Source organism: Hemicordylus capensis, chromosome 5 (genome assembly GCF_027244095.1).
Source record: "Hemicordylus capensis ecotype Gifberg chromosome 5, rHemCap1.1.pri, whole genome shotgun sequence".
Taxonomy (NCBI): domain Eukaryota; kingdom Metazoa; phylum Chordata; class Lepidosauria; order Squamata; family Cordylidae; genus Hemicordylus; species Hemicordylus capensis.
The window spans coordinates 248,077,848-248,099,072 of NC_069661.1; the positions used below are offsets into that span (position 1 = coordinate 248,077,848).

The window sequence follows — 21,225 nt, forward strand, 5'->3', positions numbered from 1 at the left end:
GAAATATCGTAGACTAGACCAGCCTCTTGCCTTTATCCCATGGAACATCTGAAGCCGGGGAAGTTGCCGAAAGAAACAAAAACCTTCCATGATTCTGAATGGGCTAGCACTAAGGCACGAGATAAAAATAACAAACCATTCTTATTTATCCAGCAGCACAGAGAGGCAGCTCAGAGAGTCTGTTTATTGAAATAAAGTGAAAGCATAAGCAGAAAAGCAAGTAGAAGGTCCCACTGCAAAATGATGACCTACTGAGAGGTGAAAGAGCAAGTAGGCCTGGCCATTTGCTAAACGGTGGAAACTAATTAAATTACTATGCATCAGTTCTTAAGCCATCAGCGTGTACACAACCTTGAGTCTATTTGCTGGATGCAACTGCTGGGAAATTCCGTTTGAGGGAACAAAAATGGATGGCTTTATCAAGGAGAGCATGTAAAAAGCCATTTTTAAAGCCATGTGCTTTTAAAAAGAAAGGACACTCTATGGCCTGTAAATATAAAATCTTATTTACTCCCTACCCCTTGTATTTGCTAATTATGAAGGATCTGTTCCTATTGGGCCATTGTAAAATTGTTGCTTTGGTATTATGCGTCACGTTTTTACACTAGTCACTGAAATAGACCACTCAGGTGAGCTGTTATTTGTGGCTATGTTGACCATTTTTTTGTTTTAATTTAGTCTGGACCAGGGCCGGATTAAGCTAGTGTGGGGCCTGTAGCATATGTTATGAAGGGGCCCCAAATTAAAAAAAATGCACATAAATATTAAAACATAAATTATTTACTTGCATAGTAAAGTAATTCAATTTTTTCATTTGCCTAGTGCCCCCCCCACCAACCACCCCATGCCTCCACTCAGCTGAGCCAGCCAGTCAACAAACTTTGCAAAACACACACACACACACACTTTTGTGACTCCTGACCATGAGTTCTCCTTTGGAGTTATTTTCACAAAGAGAAAGGGGGTGAGGAACAAAACTCTGAATGTTTAAATTAAAAGGTTCTCAGGAATTCTGTACTTTGAGAAATCTGAACCTATTAGCAATTTTGGCACACAATGATTCCAATGTGTGCAGAACATATTGGATCTCAGCAGCCATCACATTAAAAGGGCCATTTGACAATATTAAGAATATATGTTTAACCTCTTGTGCAAGCCTGACAGGAAAGCAGATGCATATTTAAAATAGTTGATGCATTGCAAGTGAATGTGATTATGATGAGGTGCATTAACAACTTCCATGAAAACAGAAGTATCCAAAAGACAATCTTTTGGCAGGAGGCACAGCCTCTTTCAATCTAAATTACACTAATATGCTTAATATTAAAAGGAGGAAATGCACAAATCATTCAGTGCAACCCTAAGCATATTTACTCAGAAGTAAGTCCCACTGAACTCAATGAGCCTTACTCTCTAGTAAGTGTGTTTAGGTTTGCAGCCTCCGTTTATCTTTGGACAATTTCAACGGGCATCCCAATGTAAAGCTAATGAAGTTGGCAACGCAGCACTAGTTATTTCAGTTCTAGAGGAGAGGAAAGGAGCTCACCTTAAATTTGGCAGTTCTTTGAAAAGCAATGACCACAAATTCCCTCCCAACAGCACTAGATACTAAAGGAGGATATACGTGACCTTACCCAACAAGACCGTGATATAAGCTCCCCTCAATTGATCCACTAAACTTTGAGACTCCTCTTGCCGTGCATCTGAGTTACTTCCGGCTTTCTTTTTCCTCTTAAAGGTACACATTCTTATTGTTTATCTTTACCCTCTCCCAGTCAGTTGGAAAACGCTGGCAACATTCAATTAGCATCTTCTTTAGCTTCCTTTCTTGCCGTTTAATTAATGCCGGCATTAATAGTTAGTTGTTTTTTAATCTGAACTGCTTTTATTTCTTTTACTCTCTGTGTGTATGTTTTTAAAAACTTTTACAGTTTAAACAAATAAGGACCAACTCCCTGGTGATTAAGTTATCTTTGAGACCCCTTTGCAAGCTATCTGTTCCTATTGTTGTTCTTACTGCTCCCTCCCGTGCTGCTTAACATAATAGATAACCCAATCAACACCATGTTGCCAGGAAGACCTTGCTTAAACGCCCTCCAGCGAGGCGAGAGAATGGGCAGCAGCAGGCAATGAGGAGAGTCAGCAGAGAGCACCTAATAGAGAGCAAAAGAAGGGGCAGACATTCAAGCCAGGCATGCGGGGCCCTAGAAAATGCGGGGCCCGTAGCAAATGCTACATTTGCTACTATATTAATCCGGCTCTGGTCTGGACAAGGAAACATACACAAACGTGGGTGCAGTTTCTTCCTCAGTCCAGCTACCACAGCTGCTTATTCATACTCCTAGTCAGAAAATCAGGCATCATGTTGAACAACTGTTGACAAAAAACTGTTGAGGAGGGGGAACAAGACTGAATTTAGCTGGCAAAATTTCCACAAGAACCAACTTTCCTGCAGAGGGGTGTGTGTGGTCTTTTCCCACCTCATTCCTTGTCTAACTGAAATCCCTGGCAGCTTTCATTATTGTGATTACTTGCTGATGCTCTATAATGAGCATCTGTATGCCCAGAATCCTACACTAAAAATACAGGTTCTGCAACCTGCATTACCCAAATTCCTTAACTGAAATAAATTATGCAACCATTGTACTTGTACTTCATATGTGTGACTTTCACAATCTTGACTACTTTTGGTTTTGTTTTGCAGGGGAAGAAGGATTTGAACATCTGGAAACAGGCAGTATGTGAAACAGGTATGTAAGAGTAGGCAATCAAAGAATGGTGCCATGCGTACAAATGAGTATGTATTTTGGATGAAGACCCATTCTTTATTTTCTAGCATTCTTCTCTGCAACATATGAAAACTAGAAAATGACTTTTATGTTTTATTAAAAGTTGAAATGATCAAAACTAATATCGGATGTCCCATGTCTGATAATCTGCTTCCGCTCTGCTTCCGCCAAGTGTATCATTCAAGGCTTTGGAATGACCTCCTTGAAGAGGTCCAGATTTGTTTTTCTTTCGTGACTTTCCAGAGAGGATGCAAAACTCATAGCTTTTGGAAGGCCTTTGGGGACTAAGTTTGAAAATGATGTAGGTTCCCTAGAGTAGACACTCCTGTTGGGGCCAGGTCTTATGATTAATTTAACCATAGTTGTGTTATCCACATACACATTACATATGAAACCTAAATGAGAGCTGTAACATTAAAGTTGGCCATCCCCAATATAGATTACATCAGACTATCTATTAGGGATATTAGGGCAGGGCTTGACAGAGAGCTAGTCTTGTGGTAGCAAGCATGACTTGTCCCCTTAGCTAAGCAGGGTCTATCCTGGTTGCATATGAATGGGAGACTTAGAAGTGTGAGCACTGTAAGATATTCCCCTCAGGGGATGGAGCTATTCTGGGAAGAGCAGAAGGTTCCAAGTTCCCTCCCTGGTGGCTTCTCCAAGATAGGGCTGAGAGAGATTCATGCCTGCAACCTTGGAGAAGTCACTGCCAGTCCGTGAAGACAATACTGAACTAGATAGACCAGTCGTCTGACTCAGTATATGGCAGATTCCTATGTTCCTAAATTCCAGACCCTGGAGAGCCATGGCCCTTAGATGAGGAGATTCAGAGGGAGAGTTATTTAATATTTTTTTTGTCCCATAAAATGTTGCCTTTTCTAAATATGTTACTTGTAAAAGGAATAAAGAGAAGTCCTTTAAAATAAAACAAGACCTTTACAATAAAGAGACCTTCCCACTCTGTAGTGTCTGTCACCAAGTCCAGTAATTTTGTCAAGTGTCTGTTTGGCTCCTAAATTTTTGAGTCGGTTCCTAGATGCATTTTTGTGTGTGTGTGTGTTAAGGTCTGCATTAGGGTACAAGAGGAATTCTGTTCTCCAGATTGGCTTTTCCTGTTCCACTTCAGCTTCTATTTGATCCAAATCTTTCTATTATAAGTGCTGTACTAATTCCACTTCCATTTTTAATGTTCCTGCTATTCTCTAGGTGTCACTCCCTGTCCACAGTCATATAAAACATGTATGACGACAGCAGCAACTACAAAAATGATGGGGGCCCACTGATTCCTCTAAAATACTTGGGGCAATCCTAGCATGTGTATTCCACTTGGGTAGATTGTATTTCAAGCATTTTGGGTTTATCCTGCCAAGAGGCAGAGGTTATGATAAACATGTTTAAAAAAAACCCCAACTGTGCATCTAGAAATGTTCATTACAGTCTGAGCTTTGGAAAAGATAGATCTCTTTGACTTATGTCCTCATAAACCTTTGAGATGGCAAATGTTTTAATTTGTATGGCAGGCATCTTTTTTTTTAAAGTAAAAAAAAGTAACACAGCTGAAAGGAATGCTGGACAGCTGCAATCCGTACAGAAGGCTCTGGGGGAAAAAAGAAATGCTTCTGTCATCACTAATGAAATATTTCCTCCCTTTTTCTGTAGGTGTGATTGCAATGAGAAGATGTGTAGACCATCATTTCTTTCACCAAAGACCACCTGCTGAGCATAGTTCACATCCCAAAGTAGGTATTTTCTATGTGTAATCTATAGTGACACACAGACAGAAGTTCAGACACATAATAAGTTTATTATGGTTTATGGCAAACATCAGACACTTTAAACTATTCTCTGGTGTCCAAAAAATGGCTTCATATCTAGTAAGAAAAATAGTCTTTCTCCTTAATATAGCCTTTACATTGTAAAAGGAACATGTTTTGATTACAATCTTGGCTTTCAGGAAATTTTTGCTCTGTGCTCAAGGAATTCCCACTTCCCCTCTTCCCCATAAGTCCATATTTTTTTCTAAGTTCCATGAATAGATTAAATATACCATACAAAAAAAAATCATTTGGCATGGAGGAATTTAAGACTTTTCATCCCCTTTTAAGTTTAACAAAAATAAAACCTAGACCCTAGAAACTCTTTGCTTTTCATCCTTCATATTTTTTTTTACAGACAAATAGAATCCTTTCAGTAACTTTATTCAAGAAATCACGCACTAAATAGATATAAGACACATCCAATATTGTGTTCCTGATAGCAAGTGCATAGTATTTGTTAAGATTTTTGTTCCCCACTTTGAGAGCATGTTTCATGGTCAAAAGAAGGGAGACTTCCCAGTGATTGTGCTAGAGCATATGAGAGAGAGAGAGAGAGAGAGAGAGAGAGAGAGAGAGAGAGAGAGAGAGAGAGAGAGAGAAGAAATTAAAAAGAAACAAACAGGACACAGCAGTTGTGAAATTACAACAGAGAATGAAGAACAAAAACAGCCAAGCCAGCAGTACAGTCGATTCCTGATAAGTGAATAACCTGATTGCTTGTCCACAATGCTGCTTTATTCACTTATCAGGAATGAAACACAGTACACTGTTTTGTTTTGGTTTTTTCCATAGCTGGAGACCTAAGGACCAGCAAACTGGGGTTAAAAAAAAAGTTAAGTTCACTTCAACAAGATATTAAAAAAATCTTTTGGACTTCAAAATGAAGCTCCTTTGATAAGACAGATACTAGTGGTGCAGTCCTATGTCATTATATTATATGGGGTTTGCTAATGACATCAGCTGGATAAAGACTGCACCCTATATGAACTATAACGACATCGAAATAATTGGTTAAAGCACAGATATCTCATAGAAACTAGAAGGAAACCAGTGAAGGACTATCCTTATACAAGGTGTTGCATCTTTTACCATTACATTGAACAGATGATCTCTTGCCATTAAACATAGGACAACCTCTTGCATGTTTATATTCCCTCAACTAATTGGTCCATCTGCCTTCTACAACCATTTGCTCTAAAATGGACTTCAATTTAGAGTTATGTTCTAGATGTTCTTATGATGTTCTTATGTACCCCTGCTAACTTGGCAAAGAGGCACCTTTTAACATGGTGATTCTCTTTATTTAGCAGAGGGAGAGTAACTGGCCCTATCCACCCCCAGCACAGTACCTCCAGTGACTGTTGCTGGTGTCTATCTTATGTTTCTTTTTAGATTGTGAGCCCTTTGGGGACAGGGATCCATCTTATTTATTATTTCTCTGTGTAAACCACCCTGAGCCATTTTTGGAAGGGTGGTATAGAAATCAAATTAATAATAATGATGATGATGATGATGATGTAGGATGTTCTGAAGAACACTACATTATGGACTTCCTTGTTCATGTAGATGAGCAATTTTGGGATACTAACACCTGAATTTTGAAGGTGTAGTTAAATATGCCCCTACTAGGTTGATGTGAATGCCTAGTGGAATATGGAACATTATAACAATCACAATATTTTTGGTTTTTATGCTGAAGCTGCTCGTCTGCATTAACAAAGGCATTTCAAGCTGTTTGGGGGCTACTGTACTTGTTAATATGGTGGCACAATAAACAGACATAGAGGTAAGTTACCCCTATGGTTATATGGAAAGTGAGCATGAATCTCAATACTGGTGAGATCCATGGGCCTCAGAAAAAGACCCCTGGAGCTACAGTACATGACTGGGCAGAACTTCATGTTGTAGAAGGAAAAAAGTGAGTTTCCCAATGGTATGTTTTCCGGTTAAGACTAATGTGGGGGGGGTATGGGAGAACATATGAAGAAAAAAATCAGTGGCCTTTTCAATTCCATATTTTCTAGGGATATGCAAATTGATTTGGGTACAAATCGATTTGTACCTGAATCTAGCTGATTCAGGTGATTTGGAGACAAAACAAATCACCCCTGTGGTGCATTGGCTAGATCTGGGTCCAAATTGAATCGCGCCTGATTCAATTCGAATTGATTTGAATCAAATCAATTCACGGATCCCTCCTACCAATTTCTCCAGATTCCCAGCTTTCATTTTTTTAAAAAGCTAAGCTCTAGCCTTTGTAGAAGTGGAGTTATGGAGCAAAATGTATGGTCACTATTTTTCAAGTATTTGGATTCTTTGGTGTATAATAACTTGCCTTTCCCTATGCAGATTCATTACATACCTTCATTTCTTCTATTCATTTTGACTGTCTTTTTGACAATGCCAACTGTCAACTGCCACACCCACTCCCACCTGCAAGGCAGTGGGGTACTACTCAGTTTATGATCTAGGATTCCCCCCCCCCCAAGTATTTAGGCTCTTTGCTGTCTAATAACCTTTCCTCGTAATGAATCCCTATGAAGATTCACCAAAGATTCTAAACACCTCAAAAATTCCTGAGTACCCAGTGGCTTGTGGGTTGGGGGGTAGTTGGAACATGGGATTCCACTAATTCTCCACCCCCACCTGCAAAGCAGAGGGGTCAAAATGTACAGAAGAAATGAAGGTGTGTAATGAAGACACCAAAGAATCTAAACACTTCAAAAATACCTAAAAAATAAACTGAGTACCCCAGTGTGTGTGTGTGGTGGTGGTGACACATGGCAGTTGACCATGTCCAATGATAGTCAAAATGAACAGAAGAAACGAATGCGTATAATGAATCATCATAGGGATTCATTATGAGGAAAAGTTATTAGACACCAAAGATTCTAAACATTTCAATATTTCTAAAAATAAAAATGAGTACCCCACTGCCTTGCAGGTGGGGGTGGAGGGTGCGGTGTAGTTGGCACATGGCAGTTGAGCGTTGGCACTGTCCAGTGACAGTCAAAATGAACAGAAGAAATGAAGGTGTATAATGAATCCTCACAGGAATTCTCAAAATCCTGCACATTTTGCTCCATAACTCCACTTCTACAAGGGCTAGACCTTAGCTTTAAAAAAAGAAAAAAGAAAGCTGGGGATCCATGTGTGAGGGTTAGGATATAGCAATTTCGAATCCCCATTGTTTCCTATGGTGGAAATGTTCAGTAAAAACTTAAAAAATCATTCAAAATCAACCAAGTGTCTCACTGCCTTGAAATCTGAGTGGTAGGTGGCACCCATGGTGACCTACCCAAATTCGGTGCCCCTAGGACCTCGTTAAGTGGTCCGAATCAGTCCAAATCTGAATCAAATTGAACCAAATACAAATCAAATCTGGGGTGATGGGCGGGGGTAGATCTGGACACAAAACCAATCAGAGATGATTTGTTTTTGGAACAAATCGAATTTAAAAAATCGATTTGTGCACATCCCTAATATTTTCTGCATAAGGTGAAAGCAATGGTGGGAGGCATTTGCAGGGCAGAATCCCTGGGTGGGAGGGGGTGCTTAATGTTTCAGATTATCTCTGTAAATCCCTGCCAGGCCATTTTCCAAGCTGGGTTCAAACAGTAGAAGTCAGCCTGGGCAGGGATGTGGGGGAAGAATTGCCTTGGGAGAGGTAATTTGCAGGGGAGAAGAGTTGGTAGTGGAGGAAGGCTTAAGCACATTCTGCTGATTCTCCCTTGTTATCGTGGCAGCCCCACATAGGCATTTGCTGAGAATAGGTGTCCTTCTGCCCTCTGTCTTTAGGAGTTCAGCAGAAGCTTGACACATGCGAGCATCTGCTCCCCACTCCACATCTTTGTAACACAAGTAGCTGATCTCAGTCAAGCACCATGGCTCACTACTTTGGCTACTTCAACGCATCAGTTTGTGTTGAGTACAACACTCATTGTCTGTAACTGACCCACAGAAGTGATCATGATTCACATTTTACAAATGTAGAATTTTAGCGGAGAGAGAATGGACCCCAACTTCCCACGCTTAAGTCTGCCACTCTTTTAACTGAACTACATTGATTCCAATTAGCCCTCATTTAGTTTTGGTCACGCAACTCATTGATTTAAAAATGTGTAAAAGTAGGCTCTGCATTCCTTAAAATAAAAACAATGCTTGCATCTTTTACATTGGAATAAAATGATTGTCAGCATTTATCACAATTAAGGCTCATGTAATCCGCCTGGGAAAATGAATTTGTTCCCAGCATTCCCTTTTTCTGTTGTAAGAGTGTCTACTTTCTTATGTCATCGCAGGCACATGGTTGCATCATGGCGATCTGATCCTATGATGCAGCTGTACTGATGAGGTAATTGGAAAGCAGAACCAGGGTGTGGGATTGTGGGAAGCAGGCACCAGTGAAGCCACATAAAAGGCAGCACGAACAGGCCTAATGGAGATCCGCGGCTCAGCGCATTCCCCCAACAATTTATGCCACTTTTGAAATCTGCAGACACAGAAGCATGGAAACAAGCTCTATCAAACAGAGGGAAAAGCAAAACCAGGTCCCACATGGACCCCCAGAAAAGATTTGCCAGAACCATGAGAGGAGAATATCCAGTGGACAATAATTTCATTCTGAAGAGGTTGCCACGTTAGACTGTGTGTGTAATTGGCCCACACAAATCAGAACCAAGGCAATGACCAGAAAATAAAAGTCACAAGAAAAGTCTGTGGACTCCATCTCATAAGAGCACTTTTAAGTGGCCTTCATTTCCTGAGAGAGCAGAACAAATGGATGCATGTATGGCTTGAGTCCCAGAGAGCAAGGGGTAGAACTTCCTCTAACTGTGGAGCCCCCACCTGACAAATGTAAATCTTTGATCAAACAAATCAAAACAAAGCAAGGTAACAAAACATATTAAAAAGCAAAACCCCCACCAAGGTCATCAGTGGTGTTGATGGAATTAAGATAGAAATTTTGCAAGAGCACAGGGCCGAGTCAAAATTGCAACATTGTGGCATATTTGTTCATAATGGCTTACATAAAGCCCAGGGGCCAATTGACTAAAGAGTGGTGTGCCCATGCTGGTTCTGGTCACCTGAAAAGCATGTGCACACTGCTGGAGAGCCTCCATGGCTCCTAAGAATAGCGTCAGCGCCTGGTAGCAGTGTTCCCAAATGCTGACACTATCCTTGGGAGCCCTGGAGGCTCTCCTAGCAGATGGAACCCACACAGACACCCCTCTTGAGTCAGCGGGTCCCTGCGTTGTATGCAAGGCACTTGCTTTTTGTAGCAGTGTGCTTTCTCTGATTAAAAAAAACTGATTTGTGAGCTGAGAAAACCAGTCAGCTGTACCCAAGAGGGCAATAAATATGGAAGTCGCCACACTTCTCCTTAGAGATTTGCATTGTTTTATTATCTTTTGCTGAAAGATGTCTAGCTTGTATTAAAAGATCAAAATAGCCCAGTTCAGCATCTACAGAGTTGCTGCTTACTTAGAAAGAAAAAATAAAAACTTCTACTTGTATTACTAATGTCAAGCTCTCCCTGAGCTCATATAGTTCTGGATATGTCTGCAACAAGCTTGTTCAGTAGTTGTTTTTCTATCAGGCTCTCCTACATGGAGTTAAAACATTCTTACTTTTGAGAAAGGATGGACTAAATCCAGATAATATTGGAGTTCTGAGTAGTTCTGGAAGAAAGCCCATTTTCCTTTCTCCTCTCCCATCAGATTACGTTTTTGGTGATAAACCTATCTGCTCTTGCAAAGTAGGAGTACAACACCTTTCAGACATTATTGGAGAAAAACATTGCTTGTGATTTTTGATTTTGTGACTGTGTGTGTATACATGACATTTTTTATTTTTTTAAAAAGCCACCTTCAATGTAATTTTGTACGCAAGCAATTAACATTACATCTTGCTTCGATAATCAAAATGATCAAAGGCAACTGGTGGGGGGTGGGGTAGGCAAGGATGTAAAATAGAGAAAGGGTGTCTACAAATCTGCATTCTCTCTCCAATCAGATGTTCACTTAGGTGGAATCGACTGTATCTCTTGTACACAACAAATAGAAAAAAAAAATCAACAGGGACGTGAAACAGTGAGGTGTGCAGATGTATTACCAACACGGAATGACCACCAACATTACAACACAGAGAGAAAGAGAGACAAGTATTAGGAAAATGGTTTAATATTGGAGACAGAAGCAAAAAACTGCATCACACAATAACATACGTTACAAAAATAAGTTTGACTGTTTCAACTACACGGTTATGTTCACAATGAAGACAGAAGAATCAGAAAAAACTTTTGATCTAAACAGCAAAAAAGCAAACCCCTACTTTTTTTTAACTAATACATTTATCCACGTAAAGTGACTGTGTACTCCTAAACTCTAATTATCTTTATATTGTGTAACTGCACAATACAGAATAAAAAGTGAAACTTACCGCTTGTTTTAAAGACAAAATTCTAAACACTAAATATAAGCAAAGGGAAAGAATTAAACCAAGCCAAAGTTGTTGTTTTTTTAATTCTCTAAACAAAACCAACTTTCTTTCTACAAACTGGAAATCAAACTTGAAAATTAGCCATGGTCTGGGGGCCCACAAAGTAAGCCACAAAAATTTCCATTTTTTTAAAATCTCCAGTATAAAAAGTTCCACTGGTACAAAATGCATAAGTACAATCAAGTTTTAGAAATAGGAAAGCCTGTGGTTCTTTTTTTCTTCTCCTTTTTTTTTTTTTGGCTCAAATTCCATCAAACAGCAAAATCCAAATGCATCAACAAAACAAACAATATTCAAATGGTCTTTACAGTTCCCACTACATTGCAGTAACTTTGGCTTTTCTCTGACAAAGCTTAAAAAACAAAAACAAAATGAACTCCAAATGTGGGCACAATCCAGTTGCACCATGGGCTCAGTGTGGATGCACGGAGGTGCTCTACACAGGTCTGTTTGCCCCCTCCTGCTTCCTCTATCCACATGCACAAAGGCAGCAGCATGGGACAAAAGGTGGAATGAGAGACCTGTGTAGAACACTCCCCCCCTTCACTATCCAACTTTCTCTCACCTTGATAGTTATCTGTACACAATGGTGTGGTGGTGGGGCTGGCAGCATGAATAGAACTTTATTGAGCCTATGGGAATCCCCCGTCCATGGGCACTGGGCCCATGGTGTGTGGCTCATGCCCCAGATTTTTGAAGTTCTCAACTAAAGAAGACTTATTAATCTACAAACAACAATGTCTCACAGCACAACTCCCCCCCACCCCAGGTACACAGGGTTATTATTATTGTTATTTTATTATGACATTATTCAGAAAGATAATGAAACTACAGGTATTTAAAAAACTCTTTTGTTAATTAGCACTTCAGATAAAAACAGAAACAGTAAAATGAATCCAGAGAGTAGCACAAGTCAAGGAATAATAACCCCTATGGTGAAAGAAAGATGAACTTGTACTCCTTTGAATATGGCAATTTCACTGAAATTAGCCAATTTGGTTGGAAAACCACTTTTTTGTGCTTTTGAAGTTAATTTGTTTTTATAAAGCAATTCCCCTTAATTTAAATTTTTCTTCTTCCTCTGTTATTAAGCCCTTTGCCCTCTTGCAGCTTTACCCCAGTTTGAAATTTCTACAATTTGACAATGTAGAAATGAGTGGCAGATCATCCATCTGGGATCAAAAAGGGAACACACATGTAAGCCAGAGGGTGCTGTGCATGAGCTTCACATGCTGAAGTTGTTGAAGGCTTTGCAAGCTGATTTTCCAAACAGCAGTTCCTACTGCCAAAGAGAAAAGATGGCTTTTGAATGGAACAGCAGCTTGCCTCTTTGGTGGTGGGAACTGTGCAAACAATTAGCAGTTGCATACAGGTTTCTGCCCTGCACATGCTTGCCCCTTCTTTTGATCCCAGCCTTTATCTCTAAGGATATGGGCTAACCTTGCAGTTTTGCTTTTTTAAGTTATGATTTCTTTGCACTGCAAAATGGAGAATAAATATTAATGAGAAAAACAGGCCTTACAGATTTGAGAGGCCAAAACTGATAAGAGTTCCAGAGTCTAAGCAGTTCAGCACCAGCTGGGGACACAGCAAAGACTCTGTAACTGATTTGCTCACATTGGGTGTGACCCTTCTGACACTGCTGCTAATTTAACAAGGCTTGAATGGGGCTTTGGTGCAAGCCCCATTGAAATGAATGAAGGCTGAGCAGCTGGATGTTTGGGTTGAATGCTCTGATTTTTTCCCCCTACATGGAAGGGATCTATGGATTTATTTATTTTTAAACACACTATTACTTTGAGAATTTAAATGCTGAACAACAATATGTCCCAACAAGATCTAATGACAATCCCCTTATTACATATTGGTGTGCATTTGATAATTTAATAGGCAAAAATTACTGCAAGAAGTACAAAATAGCCCTCAGAGGGCTCAGGGAGGCCCCAGCAGTAGTAAAAACATATGAGAATCACACAGAGCATTTATAAGTGCATGTGCTATAAGAAACCTTATTTTTTAATTTATTTATTTTTTGCATCAGTTGGATTCTAGTCCTTTCCACCCCAAGGCTTCTCTATAAAACATGTATTTAAAGCAAAGGGGGTGATAGTCATCTGTGAGGGGTTTAAAAAAAAAGATAATTTACAAGTGGGACTTGGGAAAGAAGGAAGGTGGGAGAAATTTTCAATGAAATCAAATAGGAATGGACAATGGGAAATTGTTATGGCACTTTTATCAGTAGCATATAAGGCTGCTGAAATGTATTGGCTTGGAAAGGGGTTTATTGGCCAGTACAGAACACTCAAATTTGGTTTAGGAGTAGGGATGCTATCCAATCCAACTAAAACAAACAAACAAAAAAGGCAGTGAAGGGTTATCAGCATCTGTTTTCTGGTTTCCTGGGCTCAATCCTGCAAACACTCAGGATTCAGAGAAAGAAACCCTTTTGCTGTGTGAAGAAAGTTTCTTCACAGTTAACGTTTGCAGGGCTGAGCCCATGTATTGCCACGAAAGAGAATAAGAGATACAAAATAGAGGAGGTGATACCTTTTTAATTGGCTCACTTTCTGTTGATAGAGCATGCAAGCTTCTGAGTTAAGCAGAACCCTTCATCTAGTGAAATGGAAAGCTGTGGCTATTAGTTAGGTAAACAGAGAGCAAAGCAGATTACAAATGTAACATTTTTAGTCATTTCTGAGAAATACAGTCATATCTTAAACATCTGTGCTCAAATATCTGCCAGAGAGCCACTTCACATAGTGGTGGTGGTTGCTGCAGCAGTAGCTGTTTCCTTCACAGCAAGTATGTGAAATATGAAGAACATTTCTAAACACTTAGGGACACACAGCAGTGAGTCCTATTTGGCTGATGCTCCTGGACGCATATCCACCACTGCATGTTTAGCAATGTGCATCTGCCCTTCATACTCTGCATGGCTGTGGGGGAATGCCCATGTAGGTGTGGTAAGCACAGTCTCTGTCTAAAGTGTGAATAGGCCTATGCACATTAGTTCAATATGTGAGGACATGTGCTGAGGAGCCCAGAGTGACAGAAGCTCCCTGGTGCATTTAAGAACAGCATGACCAACATGATGGCAGCACAAAGCGTGAAGCATCTCTGAGATGCCAAGGAAATGCCATTGCAACTCTGTTGGCCTTGAGCCACAAAACAAGAGAGCATTTCAGGCAAGCGCAAGGGCTCACACTTTTTCATCAGGACTTTGGGCTTGCTTCCTTTTTGATCAGCTGCCCCATGCTTTCCATTGCCTGCTCTCCTGAGTTCCAAAAGTGACTTGCTGTGCAATGTGAGGGAGAATGGGAAGGGTCTGTTGTTAAAAAGAAACTGACAGGATACCTGACATTACTTGTGTGGTTGTCTTGGCTTGTAGCTATGGTATTTGTGATAAGGCATCAGCATACTTCTTGAAATGCCACATTTTTAAGCTGTTGTATTTGGGCTGGAAAATAGATGTGACTGGGAAATATTTGCATTGGCAACCAGTGCATATGAGTGGGCATAGCAGAACCCTTTCCGTGCTTCTCCCACTGTCTCTTAATTTGGTGTACCTTATGCTGGGTGCAATTCAATGCACCCAGTCATTACCCTCAGTTGGAGTCCCTATAGCTACATCTAACAGCCATGCTCCTCCCCAGGACTATGCACATAAGCTATGTATGCTCAGAGTCTGTCTGTGTGCTGGGAATCTAGAATCTGTGCATGCACAAAGAGGAATGCTAGGTTTGTTCAGAAAATAGTTGAATGATAGCCATATTTCCCTTCTGCCTTGTGAAAGGTTTGCGGCAATTCAAACATTTGCAGGTTCCCTAATCAACAGAAATTAGGTTAAGCAAAGATATTGCCAGACCTACTTTGTATCTATTACATGTGGACCAATATTACAGATAATGGCAGATAATGCATCAAAGCATTACAACATGTGTAAACCTCATCCATAAAAAGTCGTTTAACTGCAGTGCACAATGAAGTTTCATCCAGGAAGTTCTAGTGCATTGGATTTAAGCAAAAGTTCATTTTATTCCATTACAAAAATATTTTTTTCCTTAATGATTTCAAATGGTGGGTCTACCTCTCCTTTCTAGGAGTGGCTCATACAATACATAATTAAAGAATTATTTTTATTTTATTTTTAATAATACTGAATAGCATATTCCAGCAGCATATTAAAAGCTCTTTTTAAGAAAAGATGAAAAAAAACCCAAAGACCTAAAAAGGAGATCCACAATTACTATTTTAAATATTTTTTTTGTTATAGTTACAGAAGAAATTTAGACAGCAGTAAAATATTTTTTGTCCTTCAGTCTGCCCTGTGCATTTTTCTGATTTCAACCATGTATTAAATAAACCACAAAAATTAAGTATATATATATTTATAGCTATAGATATATATATATATATGTATATATAAAAATAAACAGCAAAATGGTGAATGTATAAAAGTATTAACACTCAAGACAGTTCTGGGTGGAAAGGGTTAAAAGTTCAAAACTTTCTCACCTTAGAGGTTTCCATACATTATGAAGAAATTACATTGTGAGGTTTGCTTTCACAGCATTGATGTGCAGAGTGGTTAGAAAAGTGAAACATGGGCACTTATACAATGTTTTACAAAAAAACATCCAAGAGAAATAACAAACAACAACAATTTCAGGCAACAAGACCACAGGATAACAAGTTAACAAACTTTTTAACCTCTTTTTTCCTTTAAATATTAGGGATTTATACAAAACACATAGTAAAATACCCATGTTATCAAATTACTTCACACAAGAAACACACTGAAGCTCTAGGAAGAAAAGTACCTTTGGAATTTGGCACTAAGATTTTTCACTGATTTCTTTTTTTTTAAATTTCTTTTAAAAGAAAAAAAAACTGATCACATTTTGCTGAACACAAACACACCTAAATTGTCCACAATAATAATTTTTAAAAAAAGTTGACACCAATGCGTCACAGAAGCCAACACAAACTTAGTCTGGAATAGTTTTTATTTTTCACATGAAAACTTTTTTTTATTTATTTTAAGCAAACAACTTTTTTTTGTTTTTTGAAATTCATTTTTTTCTGTTGTTGATGTTGTTCAAGTAAAAACCAATTTCAAACTTGTTGTTTATAAACACGGAACACTTAAAGACCATAAGACCCATGATGAAATCACAACTTAATTCACAGAAGCACCAATGGAACGACAGCTTACAGTAACCTTTCTCCTGTACATTGAAACAGTATAAAATATAGGTAATTTTCATGTGCATTAATTCATGGATTGTCTAACTTGTGAGTCAGTTCAGCAAAAGGTGACACAAATAGGTAGCATTTGCCCTAAAACAGGGTAAATATTTTTTGTTATACTAATCTACAAAAAGTGGTTCTATATATATATTCTTAATGAGAAAGTGAGCCACCTAAAATGGCCTTATCAAAAAACTTTACACTGCCTGAAAAATGTAAAAACTATTACAGACCTCTAGAGACTTAAAATCAGACAGTTCTTCTTCTCAAACTGTTTTGGAAGTAGTCTGTTAGAAACCAACATTCTGTGCCTCTGGACACATATTGCTATTGTCATCAGTGTCAGTGACCAGCCAGAATGCCAATCTCTGTATAATACTTTCAAGTCTGTTTTTTTTGTTTAAACACAAAAAGAAAAAAGAAAGGGAAAAAAGAGGAAAACTAAAAATCCTAACAAAGAATTTTGCCACAGGTTGTGTATGTGTGGTTTTTTTTTTTTAAATAATCCTATCAATAATTTGACTAGTAATAAATTTTGATCTTGCATAAATGCAGCAATGCTTTTCACATTGACTTCCCAGAATTCATAGCTAGATGAGGTCACATGCAAATTTCAAAGGTTCAAACTATAGATCAAAGGTCAGTAGGAGAACCAAATTATGATGTGAGGTCAGAAAGACATCAGAAACAATGACGGGACGATGAAACTTTTTTTTTTAAAATTTGAGACGCCACAGGGACATGCTAGGCAAACGATGAGCTAACGGGCATGAAGATGTCTAGGGAAAAACAAGGAAGAGGAAAAACAGTTACGGAGAGTCTATGCAGCAGAAACAAAATCATTTTTAATGGGTGCAGGAGAAAACTAATGCAAATCTTTCATCATTAGAATTTCAGCCATTCACGCAATTTGCATTAACTGTACACTTGTCAACAATGGCACAATGAGAGATCCCCAAAAGAATCCATCTGAAAGAAGTTAGAGAAGATGGATTCCTGATTTATTTGGGGAACGGGAAGGAGGGGGAGATAAAGAATCAGTTTCAACAAATGTAACATAAGGGGGTGCAGTGTAGGGGTGGGTTGGGGAGAGAGGATAAAGAGAGAGAGAGAGTATAGTCAAGACAACTAAACTTTAAACTAGATAATGGAAACTACGAACAAGATAACCAGACAAAATACAAACAAGAGGATAAAAAGCATGAACCGTAAAAGATGTAGGATTCAACGGTGAAAAAGCACCCATTCTTGGCACATATACTCCAGAGACTACTTCAAAAGGATCTAGCTAGCAGAGAGAGCTGCTCTTTAGGTATCCAATAAGTTAACAATAGGCAATAAATAACTTCCATTATTTCTGAGGCAGTAAAAATTTTTGTATAAAAATAGAAATGCTTTTTACAAATAAAATTTACAGGCCTGTGGCTTTCTTTTGTTATCTATTATTATTATTATTAATAAATTTTATCTTTCAAGAAACATCAAGTATTGTCATTCTTTTTATTTATTTATTTATTTTAAACCCTGTAGCTTTAGAAACAGATCTCTACGTCTTTTTTTTTAACACTAATGCTTAATGCTTTTTTTTAAAAAAATCCCCAAAGAACTCAAAAACAAACAGGGGGAAAAAAGACTGAGGTGAAATATATAAAGACGACCAGTGAATAACAGGATAATATAACATCATATTAATTTTAAACTCTAAGAACAAAAAAAAAAAAAAAAATCAAGCCCCTTATAAAAAAACAAACTGAAGTAATGGAAAGAATTGGTGTTGTTTCTAAACGAGTTCTTCTCCTGGCCCAAGGCCATTGTGTTAGCTGGTGCCATTTGGATAAGTCTAGGTCCAGATGTACAATCGCTTTCATTATCCCCATCAAAAGCATTAAGGACGCCAGGGCTGAGAGAGTTAAAATGCACATTTTTTCCCCTTGACCAATTTCATTATTAAGATTGCAAAGGAGTTTTCCTTTTTCCTTTTAAGGATAATAAATAATAGAAAAGAAAATCCAAGTTGCAAATTCAAATAAAGCACACACTTCAGTATTTATGTTATTAGATTAGCCAAGTTTCCCTTACAGCAGGTGGGGAAAATGGAAGCAGTATTGTAAAAACAGCTGTCTCTTGACGGTGGTTGGCAATGTGTTCGTATGTTCTTTCTCAACCCCTCCCCCCAGCGGGAGGGCAGGTTGTTCAAGGGACTTACCCTAAGAAATCTAAATTAATAGCAGTAAGCTTCTGGGCTAATGATCAGTAAGGTTTGCTGTCATTTTTGGAGCGCTTCAGCTGAACTTTCAAGCGTTTCATGCCAATCTGAAAGCCATTCATAGCCTGAATAGCAGCTTGTGCAGAGACAGGATTGTCATAGCTAACAAAACCTACAATACAAAAAAGGAGGGAGGGGTGAGAGGAGAGGGAAGAAAAAGGAATACGAATCAGTGAAATATATTAAACAATTTAAAATAATTGCTTAGACAGTAGTTTTACTGCATGGAGCAGACAGTCCTCAGCTGTTTGACTCAGAAAAAAATGATGCCAAATTGTTATTGGGTGCAGCTACTGTACATGTTGCAAAGAATTCAGTAGTCTTGTGTTGAGTCCCACCCCCAATAATATTTAGTGCAACTTAGCCCACATCCTCACACTATTATGATCCCCAATTTTGTTCCGCATCATTGGCTGGTGTGGGGAAGAAAACACAAATGGTCATGCAGGTTCTCATAATTCTCTCATTTGGTTTCATTCTTTCATCATAAAATGGCTTTTGGAGAATATTTCACACTGGGGGGCCTTGGCCAAGTGCCTCTGAAGGACCCCCTTAGTGGCAGCACGGTGTGTGTGTGTGGGGGGGGGCGTTAGTGGTGGTGGAGCATCTTTTTTTAATTAACCATGCCTCTATCCCCACAACTGCATTGCTGGATGGGGCAGGGGCACTGCAATGTAAAGGAAGATGGTGTTGCCTAGTGCAGCTGTTGAAGAGTATTTTAAGCTGCTTACTGCTAAGGTAAGCTTTCTGCAAACACTTGTAGGGGCTTACATTGGCAGTGGTGGTGGATTCGAGAGTTCTTTGGCAGCCTGGAGACGTTGCATTATAAGTAAAGGAAGATGACAGCTGCCGGGATTACTGCTAAAGAGTGCTCCACGTTGCTGCTGATGCTGCTACCACCACCAAAAGGATTTGGAGGAAGGTTTACTTTGGTCATGGCAGTAGCTTCGAGCACTTCTCAGTAGCTGCTGTATTTTTTCACCAGGGCGTCTGTGGTCAGCTATGGGCCATTTGATATCAGTGGATTCCCTGGCCAGTGCCTGAATTGGCTGACTTCTCACTCCAGCTCTGGATTCACATCTGGTATTTGTGGGAATTCATACTTGTGAATAAGTTCAGCATGAACCTGATTGTCCAAGCATGCATAGCAGTGGAGTAGGTAGAATGTGGCACTGGAGCTGCTAAGTGTATACTGAACCTCTGTACAAAGACATCATCCATGCTATTCTCTCTCTCTCTCTCTCTCTCTCTCTCTCTCTCTCTCTCTCTCTCTCTCTCTTATTTATTTAAGTTTTTCAAAATTGCACAAAAATCTTCTACAAGAAGAGAAAGAAATTACATCCCATTCTGTTTTCGGAATATTCTAAGTGGATGCATAAATTGCTCCTATGTTGTTCCAGTATTCCATACATTTTTTAATAGTTTTGCTGAGACACTGGTCGACATTCAGCAGTGTAACAACAGCATTATTGACCTGCCAGGGCGGCTGTGCACATGGAAGTGCTGCATGGGAGTGCTCTTGCACAAATACTTTAAACATCCCGTGTGCAAATGTGCAATGCTATGACCATTTGAAACAATGGACAGTGCTGGACAGCTTGCATGTGGGCTGTTTTTAAGAATCTGTGCAAGAACTCGCGTGAATGACACTGTCAGGATTGACTTTCACGTGGCAGTAGCTCTAGCAGCTCATTAACACCTGTGTTACACTGTGCTAAATGTCGGCCATTATATACCTCTCTCAAGCCCTTTTCGGCATTAAAGCTGAAAGTTTAATCCACCGTACTTTAAAGGTAAAGGTAAAGGTAAAGTGTGCCATCGTGTCGGTGTCGACTCCTGGTGACCACAGAGCCCTGTGGTTTTCTTTGGTAGAATACAGGTGAAACTCGGAAAATTAGAATATCGTGCAAAAGTCCATTAATTTCAGTAATGCAAATTAAAAGGTGAAACTGATATATGAGACAGACGCATTACATGCAAAGTGAGATAAGTCAAGCCTTAATTTGTTATAATTGTGATGATCATGGCGTACAGCTCATGAAAACCCCAAATCCACAATCTTAGAAAATTAGAATATTACATGGAACCAAGAAGACAAGGATTGTAGAATAGAACAATATCGGACCTCTGAAAAGTATAAGCATGCATATGTATTCAGTACTTGGTTTGGGCCCCTTTTGCAGCAATTACTGCCTCAATGCGGCATGGCACGGATGCTATCAGCCTGTGGCACGGATGAGGTATTATGGAAGACCAGGATGCTTCATTAGCGGCCTTCAGCAATTCTGCATTGTTTGGTCTCATGTCTCTCATCCTTCTCTTGGCAATGCCCCATAGATTCTCTATGGGGTCAGGTCAGGCGAGTTTGCTGGCCAATCAAGCACAGTACACTGTATACTTTTCAGAGGTCCAATATTGTTCTATTCTTCAATCCTTGTCTTCTTGGTTCCATGTAATATTCTAATTTTCTGAGATTGTGGATTTGGGGTTTTCATGAGCTGTACGCCATGATCATCACAATGATAACAAATTAAGGCTTGACTTATCTCGCTTTGCATGTAATGCGTCTGTCTCATATATCAGTTTCACCTTTTAATTTGCA

General features: G+C 39.2%; 1 protein-coding gene and 1 long non-coding RNA gene across 34 annotated transcripts in view; one reads left to right on the forward strand and one right to left on the reverse strand.

Annotated features, from left to right (window-relative positions):
- Positions 1-21,225, forward strand: part of LOC128326684 (uncharacterized) — a 68,086-nt gene that overhangs the window by 13,393 nt on the left and 33,468 nt on the right. For 2 of the 5 annotated variants that reach the window (XR_008308194.1, XR_008308195.1), the window contains exons 2-4: positions 1,600-1,738; positions 2,705-2,750; positions 4,449-4,528. This is a non-coding gene — a long non-coding RNA (uncharacterized LOC128326684). Of the gene's footprint in view, positions 1-156; positions 259-1,599; positions 1,739-2,704; positions 2,751-4,448; positions 4,529-21,225 lie in introns of all 5 variants that reach the window. The other 3 variants (XR_008308196.1, XR_008308197.1, XR_008308193.1) reach the window with 2 other exon arrangements.
- Positions 4,574-21,225, reverse strand: part of CELF2 (CUGBP Elav-like family member 2) — a 914,911-nt gene continuing 898,259 nt past the window's right edge. For 28 of the 29 annotated variants that reach the window (XM_053253977.1, XM_053253957.1, XM_053253955.1 and 25 more), the window contains one exon: positions 4,574-18,735. In XM_053253977.1, the coding sequence (XP_053109952.1) occupies positions 18,608-18,735 (128 nt within the window). In that variant the 3' untranslated portion in view covers positions 4,574-18,607. The remainder of the gene's footprint in view (positions 18,736-21,225) is intronic. The other variant, XM_053253956.1, reaches the window with a different exon arrangement.